This window comes from Vulpes lagopus, chromosome 15, assembly GCF_018345385.1.
Source record: "Vulpes lagopus strain Blue_001 chromosome 15, ASM1834538v1, whole genome shotgun sequence".
Taxonomy (NCBI): Eukaryota; Metazoa; Chordata; class Mammalia; order Carnivora; family Canidae; genus Vulpes; species Vulpes lagopus.
In genome coordinates, this window is record NC_054838.1 from 17502379 (window position 1) to 17519992 (window position 17614).

The following is a 17614-nucleotide window of genomic DNA, read 5'->3' on the forward strand; positions in this document are numbered from 1 at the left end:
GACTGAGTAGAAACTTTTTCGAGGACTCTTCCCACACAATTCTAGTGATGTTCTTATGATTTGTTTGGTTTTGTTGCACATGATATGCATATAAAGAGGCATTCTTTTCAGCCTGGAATTTGGAAAAGACTGTGTTTTGCATATGCTTGGTTTGAATTATGACTGTAGGAAATAGACTAGACTCTGAAAGGTGGGGATTTAGATTTGGAGACAGCTTACATGATGTGCATTGCATTTAATGTGTACATCAGGACCAAAAATTATTAATAAGAAAATGAACATAGCTTTCTTCCCTCTCCAACCAGCCAAATTCTCCCCACCCCACCCCCATCCAAAAAAAAGAAGAGTCTTGCCTGGTGGGTAAGAAGCTTGATTGTTTTACACAATACATGGGCAGAGAGAAGAAAGGGAGGAGGACAGAAGGGAGAAAAGTAGAGGAGAAAAAAGCCACAGGCCTGGATGAGCTCACAGGGAGTGAGTATAGATAGAAGAAATGAGAACCAAGCACTGAGCCCTGGGTCCCTCCTACAGTAAGAGGTCAGGGAGAGGAGGAAGAAAAGCAAAGGAGTCTCAGACGAAGCAACCAGTGAGATAGGAGGAAAACCAAAGAGTGTCATATCCTGGAAGCTGAGCGAGGAAGTGGATCAAGAAGGAGGAATGACCAGAGACAGGGAGTGTTGACAATTCTTTTGAGTAGTTTCTCAATAAAGGGGGCAGAAATGTAGGATGGCAGCTGGAGGGAGAAATGAGGTCAAGGGAGGGACTCTTTTTGGATCGGAGACATAATAGCATGTTTACATGCTGATGGGAAGGCCCAAGAGGGCAAGAAAGTGTCATCATGTCACAAAGAAAGGGCAGAATTACTGGAATGATGCCCTTGCCTTGGTGAGAGAAGATGGAGCCAGTGGACTAAGTAGAGGAAGGGCCTTGACCAAATGCACAGAGGGTTCATCTGAGGAAATATGAAACAGAAGAGATGGGTGCAGAGGCTGGTAGGTGAGAGGATGTGGTCGTGGGAGTCTGTGGAAGTTCTCTTCTGATAGCCTCCTCGGTATCACAGTGGTCATTGTTCTGAGAACAGCTGCAGAAGGGGCATTTCTCAGAACCTTATTTCAAAATGAAAGAAAGAGTGAGTTTGGAAATAATGAAACCCTCTGAATGTCTGTTATGTCCTTTATTCCAACAGAGGATTACCAGGAACTCATTGAAGACATAGTTCGAGACGGCAGGCTCTATGCATCTGAGAACCATCAGGAAATACTAAAGGTGAGCACACAGCCAAGGTAATGGTCACCCATCACCCAAGGAGCTCCTGGCACCACTAGAGGAAGGTTTTCCTCTTGCTCCATGTGGCCATCGGTCAGACACCAGGCCTGCTCTGGGCTGAGGTTTATATCTTTACCATACTTTATTAAAAAAAAAAAATTCAGGTGGCTGTCTTCAGTATTGTCAAGTGAAGTTGTATTCTTTTTACATTTGGAAATGTGTGGAAGAACAGTAGGAAACTTGGATCATAAATCCACGCCAGTGGCAAATTATGTTTCTATATTGATTCTCCAAATAGTTGAAGATCTTTTGGCTCCTTGTTTATCCTTCGAGCCTAACGTTCACCAAATTTTAGATACTTTTAAGTAATCATCAGACACTGGCCATTTCACCAACCATATAAATACTCCCCAGGTTCCAGTGTTGCATCTCATCTGGTTTAGAAAAAGAAAACTGTTGTTTATATGTCAGCTTTTCCTTTATGAAAGTAATACATGTTTTTTGTAGGTAATTAGGGAAAATAAAAACTGGAGAAAAGATAAAAATCAGAGGAAACAATTTTCACAAAGTGGTTTTCGGCTAATCCACCTACACAGTTCAAGGCTGGATCCATTATAGTTCCATTGGCCAAATGTTGGAATGTTAAAGTATTTTGGCCCAGTACCACAACTTCTATTCTTTTTAGGATAAGAAGCTGATCAAGGCCCTGTTTGACGTCCTGGCCCACCCCCAGAACTATTTCAAGTACACAGCCCAGGAATCCCGGGAGATGTTTCCAAGGTCCTTCATCCGATTGCTCCGTTCCAAAGTGTCCAGGTTCTTGAGGCCTTACAAATGAGCCCACTCCCGTGCCACTTAGTGCCACGTTCCACCCGAGTGCTGCAGGGACGCAGCCGTCTGCCTCTGCAGCCAACATGGTTGGATATCGCTGTCTCTGGGAGCAGTGACCCACTAGAGTTCAACTTTTATAGATAATACAGATATTTTGGTAAATTGAACTTGGTTTTTCTTTCCCAGCATTGTAGACGTGGACTGAGAATGGCGGTGAGTCCCACTGCATCTCACTGCTGGGGGCAGATGTCTTGGATGCGTCAAGGGCTGGCTGAGCTGGACTTTAGTCAGCTCAGGTGAGACTCACCTGTCCTTCCTGGTTCTCACTCCTCCTCACGGTGGAATGGAGGACACAGAAGGGGCTTCCTCGTCTGAAATTTCAGTTTCCTCCTGCCCAGCTCCCAGCCCCAACGGAGCCCTCTGTACCCAGGCTGTGACCGGGCAGAGCTGGAAAGGAGGGAGGGATGGAGGTGCGGAGGGCGAGCCCCGGGAAACCTGGGAGGATTCCATTGCCCCACAGCCTCCTCCAGCCTATGTGACCTAAGTCTGATTCCAGGAGCTTGGGTTCTAAGCAGCAATCATTTAAAAAAAAAAAAAAAAAAGTACTTAAAGAGGAAAGAATTAGAAATAAAAAGATAAAAACTAAGTACATAATAATGTAGCTTTAGGGATGGCCTTCCTCGCTGCCAGCTTGGGCTCTGCAGCAAATGCACCCCGCTGCCTTGAGCCCCTGCGGCTGTGCTTCTGACACTCTGCTGGGTGCTGCCCTGGGGCCTGGAGAGATCAGGGCGGATGCCATCTCCTTGGTGGATGAGAATCATCACCCTCATGACAAGGACTGACTCACAAGCCCTCAGTCAGTACTGCCAAGGGTCCTGCTTCCCTGTGGGCTTGCCTCCATAGGTGTCGGAGGGCCAGGGGCACCCGGTGCAGGCCAGACTGGCACGTCTGCCTTCCTCATCCACTCTCCAGGGTCAGACGTTGACTCGGCTCTGAGGACGTGAGCGGCACCACTCAAGGCCAGGTGGGCTCCTTCTCTTCGTCATCACGCTGCCCACCAGAAGCAGCTACGCAGATCCTGGTCTCCTGGTCTCTGGGTGCTCAGAATCAGCTTTTGATTGGCACAGTGGGGCTTCACAATCACTTTCTCCCACAGAACTTGGAATTGTCAGTATCATTTCATTTTTAAAAATTTTGATCCCCAGGCAAAAATCTCATTACAGTGAATAAAAAAGACTCCTATGAAACAAGCTGCCACTTCCCTGAATGGGCTAACTGCACACACCTCTAGTATTTTATTACTTTAGGGACACCCTGACTCTGGACACACAACTCTTTATACCAAAGTACTAAAAAGGTGGCTAACAAGTATTTTTAAAGAAAACAAAGGCTATTTTGTTATTGAACTCACTTTTCACCTCAGTTTCTTTTTAACCTATCCATAACATTAATTTAAAAAGAAAAAAAAAACCCTAATCAAACTTTTCTTCTTTATTTAGATAGGTCCTGAATACCCATCTCCAAATTTCTTTTTTTTTAAAGATATTTATTTATTCAGGAGAGACACACAGAAAGAGAGGTAGAGACATAGGCAGAGAGAGAAGCAGGCTCCCCACAGGGAGCCTGATGCAGGACTCAATCCCAGGACCCCTGGATGACAACCTGAGCCCAAGGCAGATGCGCAACCACTGAGCCACCCAGGTGCCCCCTTCATCTCCAAATTTTTCAAAAATTTAAACATCTTCATTAAAAAAAAAATCAAAATAAGCACTTAGAATTTGTCATATCAGAACTTTGCCTACATTTCTGAGTCTAATCATAAAATGAAAGTTCAAATGCAATACAACCTGAGTCAGTGACCTGCCCGATGTGAAGGTGAGGTAAGTGAACTGTGCCATCCTGTCCAAGCACATTGCTAACTTTGTGCTCATGACCATGTAGTTCTGTATGGCTGGTGTTACAGGAAAGCTAGGGATGGAGATATACTGGGGGGTGGAACCAGGCCGCATAAACGTGGTTTCTGTGAGGCACCCTCCAGGAGCAGGCCCACACCAGCGCTGAGCTCCCGGGATAAGCATAAGCAGCCGAGGCCCCCCAACCTTCCTCTCTATCCCTGCTAACGACCCCAAGAGATGCTGTGGAAGACTGCTTGCCTGCGGCTAGTGTTACTACCTACTAAATCAATAAATATTTATCGAACCTCTGCTATGTGCCAGGCACTGTTCTAGGCCCTGGGGATGCACAGTGACAAGACACGGAGTCCCTACTCTCATGGTACTTATGTTTTAGAGGGAGGAGACAGCCGAGGAATCAATAAGTCACCACAAAAAAGCATCAGCTAGCCTTAAGTGTTACGTAGTAGGTTAATGTGACAGATGACTGCGTCACCACTTTAGAATGATCGATTGTGGATGGCCTCTCTGGGGAAATGACATTTCAAACTAAAAATGGCCAGAAGGAACCGGCCTTGGAACAGTCAAGGGGAAGAGCACTCCAGATAGAGGGAAGCCAAGTGCAAAGGCTGGCAGGCCAGAGCCAGTGTGTGTGTGTGTGTGTGTGTGTGTGTGTGTGTGTGGTCACCGTCCAGTGAGAAGGGAGTGGGACAAGATGAGGCCAAGGGACTGGATAGGGGCCAGAGCACATCAGGCTCTGGAATCCAGAATAAGAGTTTCAAGTTTCATTCTAAATATGTTGTAAAGCTTTCAGAAGGTTTAGGCAGAGGAGTGGGATGATCTATGTTTTTAAAAAATAGTTCTGGTTACTGTATGAATAGATTCTGGAAAAAGGCATGGAAGCAGAGAGCCTTTGGGCAATGATTGTAACCAACCAAACAGCCATCCAGGTGGGAGATGAGGTTTTCTGGGGTAAGGTTGTAGAAGGGAAGAAAGTTTCTGGATCTGTTTTGGGGCAGTCAAAAATTTGCATGAGGATTAGACGGAAGGGAAGGAGGAGCAGCAACCAAGGAGGCCTAGTTGCCTGAGCAACTGGTGGCTGGAGGAGACCACAGGAAGAGAGGGCTTGGGACATGTGACAGTTGTAAAACAGGTCCACAAACTCTTTAATACTGCTTCCATGTAAAGTTGATGGTCTTTTCCCCCCTCCCCTTAAATGTGGGCTCTGTGACTGCTTGCCTAACACAGTGTGGAAGAAATAACATTTTACCAGTTTCTGGGCCCAGGACTCTAGACCCTGGCATTTTGCACCTCTTTTGCCCACGCCAGGAACTCAATCACTGCTGAGAAAGCCAGTGCAGCCTGTGGAGCAGCCATGCCGGGAGCAACCAAGGCCCCCCACCCGTACCCCAGCTATGCTTCCAGGTGACAGCGAGTAAAACTTGCTAGCTATGTGAGTGAGCCATTGTGGGAGTGGAACCCCTGGCCCCACAGTGAGCTCCCCAGCTGGTATACCTCACAGACCCATCCCTGTTGAGCCACACCAAAATTGCAGACTCGTGAGCAACATTGATGATTGTTGTTGATTTAGGCCACTAAGTTTTGGGGTGATTTTTCTTCTTTTTAAAGATTTTATTTTTATTTATTCATGAGAGACACACAGAGAGGCAGAAACATAGAAACAGAGGAAAGAAGCAGGCTTCATGTGGGGAGCCCGATGAGGGACTTGATCCCAAGACCCTGGGATCATGACCTGAGCCCAAGGCAGACACTCAACCACTGAGTCACCCAGGAATCCCTGGGGTGATTTCTTATGCAACAATAAGATACTGGAAAAGGATTGATGACCAAGAGCTTAGTTTCGGCCATTTCTAGTCTGAGGTCCCTGTTCAGGATTCCAAACTGAGAGTTCAGAGAGGCAATTGGTCTTATGAAGTCCCAAAAGAGGTCAGCACCAGAATATGAATTTTAGTGTCACAGAATAAAGACCTGAGGCATGAGGTTGAGGTCACCTGGGCCAAGTGTGTACATCAAGAGGACCAGGGATGGGATCTCTGAATTCTGGGATTCCCCGTGTGGGCTCAGGGCAGGACTGGAGGAGCTGATTGTTCGGTAAACAGGAAGAGGTCAGAGCTGAGTTTTCCCTGCCCTCCAAGAGAGCACATTCTGTGAGAGGACTCTGAGGGGAATTGGAATCTGTACAGGTCCTTCCTTCCAGCTGTGGATATTGTTCTTGAGCATTTACTCAAGTGCTGCATTTATGGATTTAGCAACATTTCCCTTGAGTTTCCAATGCTAATAAAAGAGTGTTTGCCTTTTCACACTACCAGATGATTATCTTCACTGTGGAAAATTGCTTCCTCTGAATCATTCTCTGAGCTGTTAAGTGTGTTGTCTGTAGGCATTCACTGGATTTAGGTTTGCAGGTGATTTTAAAATTGTCATGTGGTAATTTGGGAAAGATTGTTGCTGCACAGCACAAAGCAAGGACTCGCTTGCCCTCAGGCAGAAACCTTTATGGGGAGAGCACTAGGGCTGTTGCTGGCTGCAGGCTACTACCACTGGTGGGCCAGTGTGCCGGGAAACACAGGCACCCACACCAAGCTCAGGCTTGATCCTTCTCCTCAGTCCAGAAGGGATGCCTCTTACTAGGGCTGTCAGCATCTCTGCTTCCTTTTACGCAGCAGGATGGGTCCTGAGAGCCTTACCCAAGTCTGCATCACTCTTAGCCAGTATTTGGGAGGCAAATGGATTAGATGAAGACTAAAGTAGTTTCTCACCAAGCTCAGGGAGGCTTGTTATCTACGGCCTTCTTGCTAGGCAAGCCATCCTCCCATATTCAGGTCCTAAATGTAGCCATGAGTGGCCCATGCATAGGAAATTTGAAGCTTGGTGAGGCTCCCTTTCTGTAGCATCGTTTACTCCAGGGGACTGTGAACCCAGTTTGAGTGTCCTGAGTATTTGTCGTTCCCAGCTTCCTTCTCCCCTCAGGCAGTCCTGATCAGCCTGCAGAAGACCACGCTTAGGGGTCTGATGACCCAGCAAGGCTGCTCCTGACAAGGAGGGATCACTTCCCAGAGAGCACAGTAGGATCAAGATAGATTTAAAAAATGAAACCACTCTAATTCTCAGGCAGGTTGCTTTAGCTGAATAAAAGGGACACAAATTCACTGACTACAATGACAATAACAGCATTATTTGGTTTTCAGAGTATCTCATTAAGGGAATGCAACCACAGACCTTGGTTACTAATAGTTTGTTGTCATGTGTTCGCTCACTTATTCATTTATCCAATATATTTCTTGAGTACCTACTGTAAGAGCAGGTTGTACCGTAGGGAGCAAAATAAAGTCTTTGCTCTTGTGGAGTTTAGATTCTTATGGTGGGAGACAGAAAATAAACAAATAAACATAAATTGTAAAGTCATGTCTGATAAATGTTTAAAGAAAGTAAAGGGCAAAATGATAGAGGATGAGTCGGTAGTGAGAGGGAGTTGCTATTTTAGGTAGGCTGAGCTCATTGTTGCAGTCATGAATCCAGGCCTCTCCTGGGGCACTGGCTCCTCAAACCTACCCTGGCAGCATTGGCCCTTGGCAAGCTCCACTACCCACCCAGCAAGCACTTGACATTTCATCTGGGGCTAGGCTGACCAGAGCTCCAAGTTATGAACAACCTATTTTGCAATTCCTGAAACAGGTGCCACCTACTGGTTATAAATGGAATAGATGTGCATCTCTGTCATCCCCCTGCTTTGGAGCTTAAATGGCTACAATTCAAGGGGAAATGTTACTTACCTGTGAGGTTTGTGGACTGGGGTTGTGGTTTGACAACTGACTGCACGTTGTTTAATACCGCCCTCCGAATAGATCCGTTTAGATCTTTTCATTCTTTCTGCCTGGCCTAATGACTAATGACCAGGTGGGAAGCCATCGATTTGGGTCTTTTCAAACTATCAACAGTGCTCTGAATCAGGTCCCAACACACCCACATACCCACCCACACCCTGTGCATTCATCCATTCATTGCAATGGTCTAGGCACCATGCAGAGTTGGATATATATTGCTGAGACAAGAGGGAAAAGTTGAAAGAATGAGGGGGGGAGACTTCCCAAACTGTAATCTTGTGACATGTTTCAGCACATGTAGTTAGTTTCATGAGCTACCACATTCCCTTACTTGGACCATCCTCTCATCCAATAGTTTATCCTATGACTGAAGAATAACTCTGAGGCACAGTCTAGAGTTTTCTGTCTTTTCCCTACACAGTGCAAAAAGCAGAAATACAAACCTATCTTAAATCTGAGCTTTGGTGCTGGCTATGCTTTATTATACACACTTTGTGGTTGAAGAAAAATTAGTAGCTGCTGAGCAGGAAATGGAACCGACGCCCCAGGCAGGAAGAGCCCAGCAATGTGTGACTGGCATGACCATAGCCAGAAGGACAGTGTGGGAGTTAAAGAGTATGAGCTTGTGGTAAACCCTGGCCAGGCCTGCTGTGTTCAGCCCTCTGCAGCCTTGGGGCCAGCTTACTGTGTGACCACAAACTGGTCATTGTCACACACTGCCAGCATATGTGCATGGTACCTGTCCATCATATAAAACTGTGAATGATACAGCAAGATGGTAATAGTGGCAAAGCAAGAACACATGCCCAGAACCCTGAAGTTAGATCTGGGTGACCTGGCTTGGGGAAAGGCGGCCTTTGGCAACCATATAGGTACCAAAGCTGGAGTTTGAGGTGATGTGGGTGCAAATATCAAAGGCTTGGTAAACCCTCACTCAGGGCTTCCAACAAGAAACTGAGGCATCAGTTATCAGAAAGCAGCATCAGTTATCTAATATCCACCTCCAAGAATTCCTAATCTATTTTTCTAAGAATGCATTCTCTCTGTTGATCTTAGTGAAAGATTTCTCTACAAGTATGTTTCCTAATGCTCATTTTCTCCAAGACTCCCAATATGTCCTCTGTGATACCTGGATCTGTATCCGAGCTCTGGCACCTCATAATTGTATGACTTTGCACAAGTCACTTTACCTCTCTCTGCCTCAGTTTCCTCATGTGATACATAAACTGATTGGATAGGGTTGTTGTGAGGGAAGATTAAATGAGTTCCTTATGGGACATTACCTAGTTCTGGGCCTTGCAGACACTTGGTTTTTCCTTCTCCTGCACAGGAGGCCTCTGCTGTAACCATGTTAAGCCAGATCATCTGTCAGGCCAAGAAGCATCCAAGCTTGATCTCATTCTTTGTATTTATTGGGGCAGGAGGTACTAGAGCAGTGCTGTATGTCTTGCGCTTGGCATTGTTCAATCTAGATGTCAGTTGAGATAAGAATAACCAAGAACCCTGGAACAATCTGGGTTCCAATGATCAATACAAGTTTTACTCAGTGAATGTAGATTACAGCAAACTGAAGAAAGAAGGTCCAGACTTCTAAACGAAATGTTTCACTATAAAGCTGCTTAGAGGGATTCCTGGGTGGCTCAGTGGTTTAGTGCTTGCCTTCGGCCCAGGGCGTGATCCTGGAGTCCTGGGATTGAATCCCACATCGGGCTTCCTGCATGGAGCCTGCTTCTCCCTTTGCTTCTCTCTCTCTCTCTCTCTCTGTCTCTCATGAATAAATAAATAAAAATCTTAAAAAAAAAAAAGCTGCTCAGAATGAAGGTCTTCAGAAGCCATCTGCACAATTTTCCCACTTATCCAGGAAATATTTCCCCTCTAAATACATGAAATCATGTTGGTGTATTGTGTTGGGTTTACACCGAATAATAAATATCTGAAACTTGAAAAAAAAAATGAGTTCCTCGTGGAAAACTCTTGAAACACTCCAGGGGGGGAAAAAAAAACACTCCAGGGAATATAGTAAGAGCTCAAGAAATGTTAACTATTATCATCATCATTATTCTCTTCCTCTTCTTCAGACTTGAAAAGTTAAATCCAAGATACATTTTTTTTTTTTTTACATCTCCTGGGTTTATTTTAATATTCAGAAGTAAAGGCAAGAAACACCAACAGATGGGCAGCTCGCGTGGCTCAGCAGTTTAGCGCTGCCTTCAGCCCAGGGCCTGATCCTGGAGACCCGGGATCGAGTGCTGCTTTGGGCTCCCTGCATGGAGCCTGCTTCTCCCTCTGCTTGTGTCTCTGCCTCTCTCTCTCTCTCTCTCTCTCTCTCTCTCTCTGTCTCTCACTAGTAAATAAATAAAATCTTTAAAAAAAAAAAAAAAAGAAACATCGACAGAAAAGAGGATGGGATGTGGCAGTCAGAGCTCAGGGCACCTCCCAGAGTCAAGAGACTTAGCTCAGTGGGTGGACAGGAGGAGCTGGGGCCCTAGAGCTCTGGCCATGTCAGTGCCAGGAGAAAGAAGACTTAGGTCAACTCCACAAGCAAATCTCTGGCCACATGCCACACCCACTTCAGATGCCAAGATGAGTGGGGATGTCTGCTATTGGTCACCTTGCTGAAGTTGTCCTGGGCCCTGCAACCACCCCAAGGATCAGCCTAAATCTTTTATATATATATATTCATGAGAGACAGACTGAGAGAGAGGCAGAGACACAGGCAGAGGGAGAAGCAGGCTCCTCGCAGGGAGCCCAATGTAGGATTCAATCCCAGATCCTGGGATCATGACCTGAGCCGAAGGCAGGCGCCCAACTGCTGAGCCACCCAGGAGTCCCCCAAGATATATTTTTAAATGGGTTCACACTCTGCTAGTATCTCCCATTTCACTGACACAGAAAGTCCTTTAGTCACAAGCTTTCTGGTGGGATGTGTTCTAGGAAGAGAAGATTTAGAGCTTGAGGCAGGAAAGAAAGGCCAGAATGCCTGATTTGGGTTCTCATACAAGACCTCTGAAAATCTTTATCTTCCTGAGCAGGGAAAGTGAAGTGCACTTTTCCAATCTCCTAAGACTGTTTTTTCTCAGGTCAGGAGTACCGCGGGCACACACACAAGCACACACAGATGCCTGTCAATGCTTCATCTTTTGTATTTCCAACCTTCAGCCCCTGATGTGTGGGGACATCAGCACATCTTGCCGACCCCAGAATAACACATTCTCCTGAAATGTTTATCTCAAGTTTGATGTTTCCAACATGGTGAAGTCGTCCAACTTCTGATTCAGAGAGGCAGTACTCAGGGTTGTAGGCAAATCAAGCCTACCAAGAGCCTCACTTGGCCAGGATGTGAACTTTCCCAAAAGGAAACAATGAGGAATCTGTGTGAGCTCTCGTAGTCAGTGGGACAAAGTCCCTGATGAGACCTAAGGTCACAGGCCTGGCCAAGCTGGATCTGACCACCATGTAGCATGTGGCTGGGAAAGCACCAAACTCAAACGTGCTGATAGAGTGTAGATAGTCTAGAAAAGAGAGAATTTCATCTTTTCAAAAATCATGAGTGGGGGAGAAAAAAATCTAGTAATTATACAGAGGAGGAATCAGGCAATACTTTCATTAGATTATCAGAATTATCATCTTCAGTAAAGGACATAAGGACATCATATGACTCCACATACCCTGAAAAACAACATTATCTATACAGTACTCAGGCCAAGAATGCAAAGTTTCAATCTCAATATAAGGAAACTTCAGATACAAAGTGAGGAATATTTTCCTCTCTTTTAAAAGGGGGAGGAGTACGGATCCCTGGGTGGCTCAGTGGATGAGCACCTGCCTTTGGCCCAGGGCGTGATCCTGGAGTCCCTGCATGGAGCCTGCTTCTCCCTCTGCCTATGTCTCTGCCTCTCTCTGTGTGTGTGTGTGTCTCTCATGAATAAATAAATAAAATCTTAAAAATAAATAAATAAATAAATAAATAAATAAATAAATAAATAAATGGAGAGGAGTAGAAAAATAACTGGCACACCAATGAAATTTAAAACTTTTGTATTTCAAAGAACACCATCAAGAAAGTGAAAAAGCAACCCATAATAGAATGGGGAAAAAATTTTGTGGATCATAAATCTTTTTTTTTTTAAAGATTTATTTATTTATTTATGATAGGCATAGAGAGAAAGAGAGGCAGAGATTCAGGAGGAGGGAGAAGCAGGCTCCATGCCGGGAGCCTGACTCGGGACTCAATCCCGGGACTCCAGGATTGCGCCCTGGGCCAAAGGCAGGCGCCAAACCGCTGAGCCACCCAGGGATCCCCGTGGATCATAAATCTTATAAGGGACTTGCAGCTAGAATATTTAAAAAACTCTTACAGCTCAATAATAAAAAGACAACTTGTCTTTGTTCTAAAGGATCAGGACAGATATTTTTCAAAGAAGATAAACAAATGGCCAATAAACACATGAAAAGATGCTTACCTCCATCAGCCATCAGGGAAATGCAAATAAAAACCACAATGAGATACCATTTCACACCCACTAAGAGAGCTATAATTGAAGAGTCAGATAATAGCCAGTGCTGGTGAGGATGTGGGGATACTGGAACCCTTCCACTGCTGGTAGAGATGTAAAATGGTGCAGCCACTTTGGAAAAGTCTGTTCTTCCCTCCATAGAGTTACCATAAGACCCAGCAATTCCACATATGTCCTCACAGAAACTTGTACGCAAAAGCTCATTTCAACAGTAATCCTGATAGCCAAAAGTTAGAACCACTCAAAAGCCTATCAGCTGATGAATGAATAAACAAAATATGATAATATTGGAAATATTTCCAAATAATGGAATGTGATTTGGCCATGAAAAGAAATGAAGCTCTATAACACATATGAACCTTGAAAACATTACGCTAAATGAAAGAGGCCAGTTGTAAAAGACCAAATATTGTATGATCCTGGTTATCTGAAGTGCCCAGAACAGGCCAGTCCATAGAGACAAAACCTATAGATTACAGGCTGCCCGGGATTGGAGAGTTTGGGAGGAAATGGGTAAGGACTACAGTGTTCCTTGAGTACACAGCGTCTTTTGGAAAGTGTTCTAAAATTTAATGTAGGGATATTTTCATAGTTCTGTGAATATATTAAAAATCACTGAATTGTGCACTTTTAAGTGGGTGACTTGTATAGCATATGAATTATATCTCAATAAAACAGTTTTTTCTAAGATATGGAAGACTTCAAAAATGTCAATGTCATAAAAGACAAAGCTAGGGAATGTTCCAGATGAAAGGAGGCTAGAGAAATGCAACAAAGAAAATCTCTGACCCTACGCTGGGTCCTGTTTGAGGGAATATGTCATAAAGGACACTATTGGGTCAACTGACAAAACTGAAATGTAAACAGTAGTTTAGATAAAAGTTTTCTGTGTAAATTTATGATGTTTGTACAGTGGTTATGTAAGAGAAAGATCCCTATTCTTAGAAAATACACAATCAAGTACTAGTGGTAAACGATCATAATATAGGTAACTCACCCTCAGATGGTTCAGAAAAAAAAATGTGTGTGTATGTGTTTGTGTTGAGGAAAAGCAAATGATACAGCAGATAGAGTAAAGTGTTAATAATCTGGTTAAAGGATATATAGCTATTCTTTGGATTGTTTTTGTCTTTGTAACTTTTTGTAAATTTGAAATTGTCTCCAAATAAAAAGTTTGCAAATAATCACAAATGACTTTTCTCTCTGGGCAGCACAGGGCTGTGTGAAAATAGGTCAGAGAGAATGTTGTGTAAGTGTGTGTGTGTGGTATGTAGATGTCTACACATCCAAGTTCCCACATGTTCCACAGGGTGCTTTGCCCCTCGGCTGCTATTCGCCCCATTTGGCCTAGGGCTTGCCCATCACGGGCCACTGACCTCTCACTGTCACACCCAAGCAGCATACCTAGTTACCTTGGGGAAAGGCAGTGGAGCCTTCCATGTGCCTGAGGCAGACAGAGGTTACCAATGTGAGCTGTCCTGCAGGCCTTCTCCTCTTTGTCTGCGAGCAGGAAGGTCAGGCCGAGACTGAATTCTGAGAGGCTTGCCATCTCCAGAGGTCTGTTTCAAGATTGAGGAGCTCTCCAGTGGCCTCTGGAGGGCTGGTCTTTCTCCAAGTTCTCTACTATTTTAGAGAGGAGAATGAGAGGGAAGATGATTCATATTTTATTAAGGGCTCACTTTGTGCCAGGCCTTGCTTTACATGTTATTTTATTTAAACCACACAGAGCCCTGCCAGATGGGTAAACTGAGGCTCCAAGAGCTGCAGTAGTCTGGCCAAGGTCCCACATTGAGCAAGGGGCAGAGCCAGATTCAAAGCGAAGCCTAGACTCCTCTCTTTCCCCTAGGTACTCTTGCTTTAGATACTGTGATTCTTTTTCCCCTCTTTCTCTCCTCTTTGCTGTCTGATTTGAGGTCACAGCCTGTCTTTATCCCAAGAAATGAAACAAAATCATTGCTAACAGGAATGAATCCAAAAGACCTAGCCAACTTTGGAAAACACCAGCAGGGCTGCCATCAGCCCTGTTTTATGAGGCTTCAGTGATGCTGGGAATCACTCTGAAGGAAGAAGACAGAAATATCTCATCTTTGCTTTAACCTGCCAAAGTAGACACAGTCTTTAGGGCTGGGTGCCAAATCATGGGCTCTGTGTAGCCAGAGATCCTGGCACACATATGGTACCTGCAGTGGACAGCTGTTTGAATAATCTTCCTGACAGAGGGAGCTGGGGGTGGTACAGAGGGCACCAGAGGAGAAAGCAGACTCTGCAGCTGTAAGGATGGGAGTTGTGAGCAAAGGGGGGTCTGGGCAGTGGCCATTACTTCCAAGGGTGCCCAAGGGCAAAGTCAGAGCAAAATATATGTGGGTGGGAAGAGAGGGGGATAAAAACTTATTGGCAATCTCTCTTTCCCTCTGCTCTTCTCATCTACTCTCCTGGGCTCCTGGCCCCAGCACTCATCCTGTATTCCATCCTCAAAGGTCTCCCAGTTAGCTGAAGACCCAAAGGAGGGGTGCTGGGAGAACCCCAGACTGTAAGCTGGGAACTGCTGACAGCTAAGAGACAGGAAGAGCCTGCCTATGGTGGCATCACCTCATTGCCTATAGTGATGTCATTTGAGCCCTCAGATCCAGCTTTGCCTGAAGTCCTTGTACTTTTTTTTTTTTAATAAAGACTACTTTTTCTTTGTTTTTTTAAGATTTATTTATTTATTAATGAGAGACGGGGGCGGGTGCGGAAACACAGGCAGAGGGAGAAGTGGGCTCCTCGCAGGGAGCCTGATGGAGGACTCGATCCCAGATTCCAGGATCATGACCTGAGCTGAAGGCAGGTGCCCAACTGCTGAGCCACCCAGATGTCCTGTCCTTGCACTTTTTAAAAAGAGGACCAAAAAGTTTACACTTCTGCTTAAGAAATTTTCAACAGGGCTTCTGTCACTTATCCTAAGAACAACACAAATAAAATCCTGATTGAAACAGCATCAGCTTGTCTAGAACAATTTTCAAGGACTGATCCTCTATAACAGCCAAGGCAGGATGTAGAGAACTTTAGTACAGAAACCACCTGACATGGTAAATTCAGAATCCAGAGGCACCAGGGACAGGAAGAGAGCCGGCCAGCCCCTGCCTCAGAAGGCCTTGGCTCCAGAGAGGTGGGTAAGATGCTCAGGTCTGACTCACGTTGCCTGCAGCTTTGTAGAAAGGCTTGCAGCAGACATGGGCCAGGGCCCACTCTGGGACTCAGCAACCTGCAGGCTTTCCTGGGTCTGTCTCAAGCAGTGATGATGGCATTACCACGTGCCACTATGTGTTATGTATATCATTTTACTTAACCCTCAAAGCAGCCCTGAGAGATGGATATGTTACTAGCATCGTTTTCAAGATGAGGAACTACAACACCATGGTGAAGTAAATTCACTAGTCATGGAGCTGCTAATAGCAGAGCAGGAACTCAAGCCTACTGTCAAACTCCAAAACCTGTGCTTTTAACAACTATATTATATTTCTTCCAAGATAGGTCAATAGGGCAGGGAAGGTTGGGTATTTGGAGAATTAATAATGACCTTTTCTGCTAGTAAAGCCCTCCAGAGTTCACAAAGCCCAATTTTATATGTAACCTCACTGCATCCATTTTATAGATACGGAAGCTGAGGCTTAGAGGCAGGAAGTGACTTTCTCCTAGTTATTTGGACAAACTGGATAAACTGAGCAGAGGTGATGCTCCTCAAATGGAGCAGCTAGGCTGCAGTTTGCAGAAATTCAGTGTCTATGCAGGCAAGCCTCACCACATTGACCCATGCTTAAGAGCAGTGATGGTTATCAGTCTGGCTGACAAAGATCTTTAGATAAGGGGATAAGAGATAAGGGGATCAATTGTGATTTGGCCACAGATCCAATTGCAGAATACAAATCTCACTGCAGCAAAGAGCTCTGCATTCACAAAAAGATCCCCAGCTCCAGCCAAAGCCCTGTTTACTTTTCAGCAACACTTGATATGGACAAACCCAGTTCAATCAGAGACATTCAGCTTTCTGGTGTTCCCGGAGGGAGGGGGAATCTTATTATAAAAAGAGACCCTTTCTAACACTGGGCCATCCTCAGTAAAAAAGCTGCAAGGCTGAGCTGAATTGCCTGAGGAGTGGGGAGCAGGAATCTGCCGGCCTGGCTTCCTCCCAGAGGAAAGTAGCTGTCCCAGCTTAAGCCCCAGGGGCTTTAGCTGTTGGGCTTGCCTTGATGTATTGGCGAGCTCAGAGGTACCTGTCCTAGAGAGACAAGGCAAGGCTGCCTTTCACTATTCTCTGGGCGACTCATGCCTGGAGGAGTGACCAGGCAGGAATCCAGGCTACAGGACAGAAGGGGCCAGGGCAGCCACTGTTGTTCACTGCTGGAAGTGTGCCAAAGGCCTGGAAGGTGAGCTGCTATCCCATCCCCTTCTTGCCCCTCTCTCCAAGAGATCCTGCCCTCAATGAATGGGGCTGGAGGGTGGGGACTTTCTTGAAGCCAGGTGAGCAGCCTTCTGGTTTTGTGGATTTATTTTCCCACGAGCAGTCTTTGAGCTGTGAATCTAGGGCAAGTGTTGAAAACAGGAATGGAGAGCAAGAAGCAGGTTCCAGGGGGAAACCCAGTTCTTCCAGGTCCGTGACATCCAGCACAGATTCTGGGGGCAGAGAGTATGGATTTAAAATTCTAGCTGTAGCACTTGCCTTCCTTGGGCAAGACCTTAAGTTATTGTCATACTTACACTAGTGTTTTTTGACCACCATGTAAGAGCTGTGCTAAGGATTTAATAGTAAGAAGAAAAAAAAAAGAAGACTCAGTTGCCTTCTCAGATTTTACAATTAGTGAGATAAATGTTCACCACCCACTAACACTCCCACCATTACCAAAGAAAGAAAGAAAGAAAGAAAGAAAGAAAGAAAGAAAGAAAGAAAGTAAGAAAGTCCAGGAGAGTTGCAGAGCATATATTTAGGGAAAATTCATCCACTCTGGGAGGTCAGAGAAAGCTTCCCTAAATAAATAGTGGAGCTGAGGTCTGTTTACTGAGGTAGAAGGGATATTCTACGTAGAGAACAGGATATTCAAGGTAGGCCATTTGGCAAGAATGGCTCCTCCATGGAACTGGAAGAGGGCTCATGAGGCTGAAATATATAGACTGGAGAGCCAAGTGGGAATAGACCATGAAAGAATGTGGGTATTAAGAGCAATACAAAGATTTTTTGTGGTGCTTTAAACTGAAAGGTGAGATGATAACACTTGTAGTCTGAAAA

At 45.1% G+C, this 17614-nt stretch overlaps 1 protein-coding gene and 1 pseudogene across 11 annotated transcripts in view; both read left to right on the top strand.

Moving 5' to 3' along the window:
• The window catches only part of SCUBE2 (signal peptide, CUB domain and EGF like domain containing 2), a 68625-nt gene extending 65135 nt beyond the window's left edge, over positions 1-3490 (top strand). For 7 of the 11 annotated variants that reach the window (XM_041730400.1, XM_041730401.1, XM_041730395.1 and 4 more), the window contains 3 exons: positions 1187-1266; positions 2284-2393; positions 3001-3490. In XM_041730400.1, coding sequence (XP_041586334.1) covers positions 1187-1266; positions 2284-2393; positions 3001-3082 — 272 coding nt within the window. In that variant the 3' untranslated portion in view covers positions 3083-3490. Of the gene's footprint in view, positions 1-1186; positions 1267-1951 lie in introns of all 11 variants that reach the window. The other 4 variants (XM_041730396.1, XM_041730405.1, XR_005983939.1 and 1 more) reach the window with 3 other exon arrangements.
• Positions 3491-3778: 288 nt separating this feature from the next.
• On the top strand, positions 3779-11694 carry LOC121475943 (annotated as a pseudogene).
• Positions 11695-17614: the final 5920 nt, after the last annotated feature.